General features: G+C 47.4%; 1 protein-coding gene and 1 long non-coding RNA gene across 3 annotated transcripts in view; one reads left to right on the top strand and one right to left on the bottom strand.

Moving 5' to 3' along the window:
* The first annotated feature begins 2,573 nt into the window (after window positions 1-2,573).
* The window catches only part of LOC108795290, a 10,967-nt gene continuing 7,785 nt past the window's right edge, over window positions 2,574-5,755 (top strand). The window contains exon 1 of the long non-coding RNA XR_001941749.1: window positions 2,574-3,052. This is a non-coding gene — a long non-coding RNA (uncharacterized LOC108795290). The remainder of the gene's footprint in view (window positions 3,053-5,755) is intronic.
* Window positions 4,015-5,755, bottom strand: part of BAIAP2 (BAI1 associated protein 2) — a 114,183-nt gene continuing 112,442 nt past the window's right edge. For both annotated transcript variants that reach the window (XM_018566509.1, XM_018566512.1), the window contains one exon: window positions 4,015-4,217. In XM_018566509.1, coding sequence (XP_018422011.1) covers window positions 4,148-4,217 — 70 coding nt within the window. In that variant the 3' untranslated portion in view covers window positions 4,015-4,147. The remainder of the gene's footprint in view (window positions 4,218-5,755) is intronic.

Genomic DNA, 5,755 nt, shown 5'->3' with positions numbered 1-5,755 from the left:
CACCTACTTGGCAGTTAGAAGCACACAATGCTTGCACTTGTGACAGGTACACTTTACAATAGATTCCAGCTCTGCGGGGGCGGGTTTTAACTGATGCACTGGCGAAACCTTTTTGTTTTTACACTGAAGATGAAACGTCTCAAGACGGGGGGGCCCCGTCTGCCGCTTCTACTAAAGCCGGGATGCACCCAAACACTGAACTGGCCAGTCCAGCTCCACACTTAAAGGTTCGAGGTGACCTCGCTTGGCCGTTCATCACGAACATATTGCTTTTGGCTGAGCTGTAAAGCTTCTGTGGCATACATGGCGCTTGCCTTGGGCGGTTCTCCTGCTGTACATGGATTCGTTGGAGACACGCTATTGTAACTGATCTTGCCACTTTTAATCTACTTTAGCCCCTTGTGCCCTCTGAGAAAATGCCTCGGGGTGGGGGTGTTGGCACACACAAGGAGACATCACGTGACCAATGGACGACAACCACCGCGCCGCCGCCCTCTACTGGCCTGGTGCATCGCGGGGGGATAACCTCGTCAATCTTTTTGGATTGTTTTAGGAGGAGCCCCAGGCCATTCCCAGCCAAGGACATTGTTACTCTACATAATACCTGCTGATGTTATTGCTAGCTGTGTCTATCCATAGATTCTATATAGGTGGATGAAAAAAACAAAACATTTATATTTTGTAACGAATGATAAATGAATTCTCTTTACAAAGTCTAAAACTGGTGGTGGGTTACTGCAGCGGGAACCCCATGCGTGTATGTACATATCTATATACTGTATATTCCCCAGCGAGCGTTCCAAGGGCCGTTGTATAAATGATTTATTTTTTACAATAACCGACACATTATTGGTTGAAGTTGTTTTGTGTGTGGGGGGGCATTTATATCATGTGGAGGGACTGAAAAAGGGCTTTTAACTTAGGGGGTCTATTTCTGCATAGCGCTTCGTCCAGTGTAACTGCAAGTACATTCGTTGTGTGCAAATTACTCACAATGGGGCAAAATGTTCTTAGGCCATGGTCTCTTCTGGTCGAATGTTATTCACTATATGTTCTTTATAAATGAATAGGTTGAATGTGAATGGGGACAATACCACAGTATGGCCACTAGATGGCGCCGAGGGTCACAGAAAGAAATATATCTTGGTAACATGAGATACAATGTAACAATTCTAGAGAACGTTGGGAGGGAATTAGCAAAATGAATGTAACCATTGCTACTACTGTTATAAATGGAAGCCTAGGTGTATCTATAGTCCATAGTTTTTTGTGTCTGGAAGAGTTTAAACTAGGGATGCACCGATACCAAATACCAAAAGTCCCATTAAGAAACTGCGGCGAGGAGCCATCGCACGTGACTCGGCTTCCTGATTAGCTGGGACGCCGGCTTCATGCTGCCCCATCACCACGGGGTGAAGAAGCATGGATCCGACTTTCTGGACAATCAGGAAGCCAGGGGGCGGGTAATGACTCACCGCCCGGCTTCCTGATTGATTGGCTTCCCGACTAGGCAGGAAGATGGGCAGCAAGTGATTGCACGCCGCCCAGCTTCCCGATTGGCCAGAATACTGGCCCCTTGCTCCCTCACCAAGTGATGAGGGAGCATGGAGCCGGCTTCCCCATTGTCCTGATTTGCCGGAAAGCTGGCTCTATGCTCCCTCGTCACCAAGTGATGAGGGAGCATGGAGCCAGCCGGCCAATCAGGAATCCGGGCGGCGTGTAATGACTCACCACCCCGGTTCCCTGATACCAGAACTTCTGGTATTGGGATAAGTATCGGGAGCATTTGGGCGAGTACTCACCCAAAATACTCATTATCGTCACCAATACTGGTATCGGTATCTGTGCATCCCTAGTTTAAACCAGTCAGCGCTCTGTATCCCCCTTGGGGAGATTTTCTCCTCACTTCCTGGCCAAGAGACACAACAGGAAGCGAGAGAAAATATCTACAAAGTGAGAAAATATCCTCTTTTAGACAGCCAGTCACTATTCCTGTTCCAGTGACCATTGCAAACAAACTACCTGGGGGAAATCTCAGCGCGGTGGGCGGGATTCAGTGCCCACCCAGAACGGAAATGCTTTTTTACCGGAGCTGGCCTTCAATCCTGTAAAAGGTGCCCATACACCGCTCGATTCTCGTACGAGAATCGAACAGTGTGAACGAAGACGTGCGACCGTTTCTACTGTACGGTCGCACGTCTTTTGTCTAAGGAGCACGTTAGAAAACCAGCCGAGAATCGTACGATTTTCGGGTGGTTAGAACGGTGCTCGGGAGACAAAAGCCGAACGGGCCGGTGTGCGCACGCGCACACTGCCCGTTCAGCATTGCGGTCATCGGAAGCCCGCCCCTCAGGGGGGCGGGCTTGCGATGATCGAGAGTGCGATCTGCCTGTCCAAGATGGGCAGATCGTACGTTTTTTTAATCACTTTACAACCATCGCAAGACTAAGGTCTTGCGATGGTTGTACGGTGTATGGCCACCTTTAGAGAAGTCCAGAGACACATTGTATTTCTCAGATGACAAAGGAAAAAAAAAGGTAAAATATGAAAACAGCCCACTGGATACAGCAAGATCATTTATTTAAAATTTATACAATATACATAAAATATTCAGAGATTCAATCCAGGAAAGCATAGGAGCCCGCTGTACCCCCCAGGGTGACCTTTAAAGGGCCAGTGCCCCTTCGGTGCTCCCATAGCATTGTGCAGGTTTCGATATTTGGCAGGTTACAGCTGACATGCGGAAGCATAGCTGAAGCAAAACCGTCCTAAAATTCTGTATACACAAAATATATCCGAGATTAAATTCTAAACTGCTAAAAATCCACAATCAACCAGATGCTCCAGGAGGACATGTGCCGGGCTCGGCTGCCACGAGCGCCAATACCGGCTCTTCCTGCAGACACCTCGAGAAGGCCAGCAGATTCATGCAGTTCTATGTACAAAAAAAAAAGTCTTCACTGCTGTAACAAGGATGACGGGGGACTTCACAACCCACTTCTCTTCCGCGGGGGCCGGCCCGTAGAAAAGAGGGAGGAGTCAGCAGATAAACGTGCTGTAATGTATAACCTCCTCAGGTCATAGCAGCTATTATTCCCACTGCGATATTTATTAAATATACTTATATACAAATTTAACAGAAAATAAAACATTTTCTCTTATAAATTAACATTGGAAAGATTTGAAGAGAACCTGTTGTGCTGGACCAGGAAGGCGGTTTATCTCTCGGCCTAGCACCGGGCACATCAGATTTGAAGGGAGTGCCCAAGCGACATCATTGGCCTTGTGATCCTAACCAGCTGATCAGCACAACATTCTTATTTATATGTTGCCAACTTTCTAGAATGCAAGATGGCCACTACTACTACGCGAATGCCATTTTATGTTCTCAGTAGGCGGGGTTTTTAGGGGTTTCTAGAAGTCACCCGCTAAAAAATAAATAAAAAAATAAAAATAAAAATGGCAGCAGCTGAATGTTAAATACCATAAACCCCCACCGACAGATCTTGCCTGCTGGTACAACTCCAATATTCCAGTATTTCTCCCCGGGGGAGGGGCACAAGCAAGCTGGTTATATCCATAAAAGCTTTTTTTTTTATGTGTTTTGGTTCAGGAACCAGATTCGCCCTTCTAAGGCGGCGGGTTAGAACAATGATTGGTTGCTCCGCACAGCTCTTCAGGCACAAAGACCACTCTGCAAGGAGCCATTGTGTGCATTGTAACAAAAGCAGCCAAATCGGATTTCAGTAAGGCTACCAGGAGAGGATCTCCTGATTGGGTGTCGGTCGGGGGTTACTACACTTTGCGCCTTAGAAGGGACCGGTATGTCTGCGGGAGAAGCAGAACCGATCAGGTGAACGGCTGTGCAAAGTCATAGAAAATGTACAATGTGAACGTTTGCTTTATGAATTGCACGGCAACAAGCAGCAGACGGGGGCCGTCGCTGGCCGGCCATCCTGGTCACTTCTGCAGACGGCTAACCAGGTGAACTCACAGGCTGTATATAGTGCCTGCATAAGCTGAGGGGGAAGAGAAGATAAGACAAAGGGGTTGAGTTCACTCATCTGCCGGCTCTCCCGACTCCGTTCACCGGCGTACAAGGGCACAGAGGCAAAGGTTGGAGGCTCTTGCGGAAGGGTAGCCAGCGTCAGTCCACGAGGGGAGCAGAGCGGTCGTTTGTCATCGTGGGCTTCAATCGGACTTCAAGAAAGGGGTTTCTGTTGGGAAATAAGAGGCAAGTTGTACTTTTACCAACACTCGGGACCCTGTGACCAGGTTAAATTTGACCCAATAAGTGACACTTGTGGTTGGAGTCCAGTAGGCTGTGGCTCCTGTTAGATCCCACAGTCGGGGGATCTAAGGGTACCATCACTTTGGAGTCCCACACTTCCTTCTACACTGAGGGTGTTCCATCTTATTGTGCTACAATCTTCATAACATTGAAAAAGGTCCATGGATGATAGACACAGCAGGTGAGGTGCTCATTTTAACCATAAGGCTGGGTTCACACCTAGGCGTATCGAATATGAGCGTTTGGCGCGCGCGATTCGCGGTTAAAAAAAACGTGCGACAAATGTGCGTTTACGAGGGCTACTTGGCTGTATCCCAATGGAAACGCGTGACAAAAACGCCCCAAAGAAGCTCCTGTACTTCTTTGGGCGTAGGGCGTTTTGTAGCGCGTTCATACGGCCTGTAATACGCCCAGGTGGGAGCCATACCCATAGGAAATAATGGGATTCCGGTGTTTGAGCGGTTTGCAGAGCGTAGGAACGCGCTACAAAATGCCCAGGGTGTGAACCGGGCCTAAGTGTTCATCAGAACAGGGGTACTATAGACACGGCAAAAAGATTTAAAAGGATTTAAAAAGATTTAAAAGGGGGGGGGGGGGTTTGTAAGAACAGCTAGGGTGGCCACTCCAGGTGCTGGGGACAATTGATATTTCCTTCCATATCAAAGCTGTAGGAAAAGACTGGTGGGAAACTCCAAACATCCCCCCACACATATGAGAAATATTCAACTTACAATAAGCTTTCTATAGGGAATAGCAAATGTGCTGCATTGTATAAAACACAGCCAGGTCTATGGCACGCTCAAACATCTCCGCACACTTGGGTACGTACACCGATCCTCTATAATTAAGCTCCTACGCAGCAGCAGCAAACTCATTGGAATCCCCTCATGTTGCTACTTCAAGAAGCTGTACAAGCATCAGGTAACAATACTATTCAGAGTTCATTGTAACTGTCGCAGACAGAATTACATTCGATACCACACTTATCCTAGAATGGAAAAAGGTCAAGGTGCACTGATATTTATTGACATCGTCATTAACAATGTATTCTGGGCGTTTCTAGGTGTTAACTGCTCATTAAAATATGTATTAGGTATATTGTGAAATCAACATCAGATGAAAGTTGTGTCCTTGCCACAAAATAATTAATATCGGCGAGATAAAGCCTAAACAAAACCACGAGTTCCCAAACCGAGGATACAAAGAGAGAAAAAACACACGTTAGACTGAAGTGTGCTAAAGGGTGATATAAATTTAAGTGGTGCTCTAACGGAATGCTCCGAGTGTCCATATCTTATATATGTCAGTAACTCCATTCCGCTTCACAATACTGAGTGAGAGAGACAGATCGACCGACGCCGAGAGCTTCTCACCATCGGTCAGTCAGTCTCTCATGCCTCCCTCCCTCCTCTCAGCATCAGGCGGTCTGTCTCTCACTCTTTCCCCGCTCCTCCTCTGAGAGGG

Source organism: Nanorana parkeri, unplaced genomic scaffold (assembly GCF_000935625.1).
Source record: "Nanorana parkeri isolate BGI_ZX_2015 unplaced genomic scaffold, ASM93562v1 scaffold954, whole genome shotgun sequence".
In the NCBI taxonomy this organism is placed as follows: Eukaryota; Metazoa; Chordata; class Amphibia; order Anura; family Dicroglossidae; genus Nanorana; species Nanorana parkeri.
The sequence above is the reverse complement of the archived record's forward strand: the minus strand, read 5'-3'. Positions and strand labels throughout refer to the sequence as shown.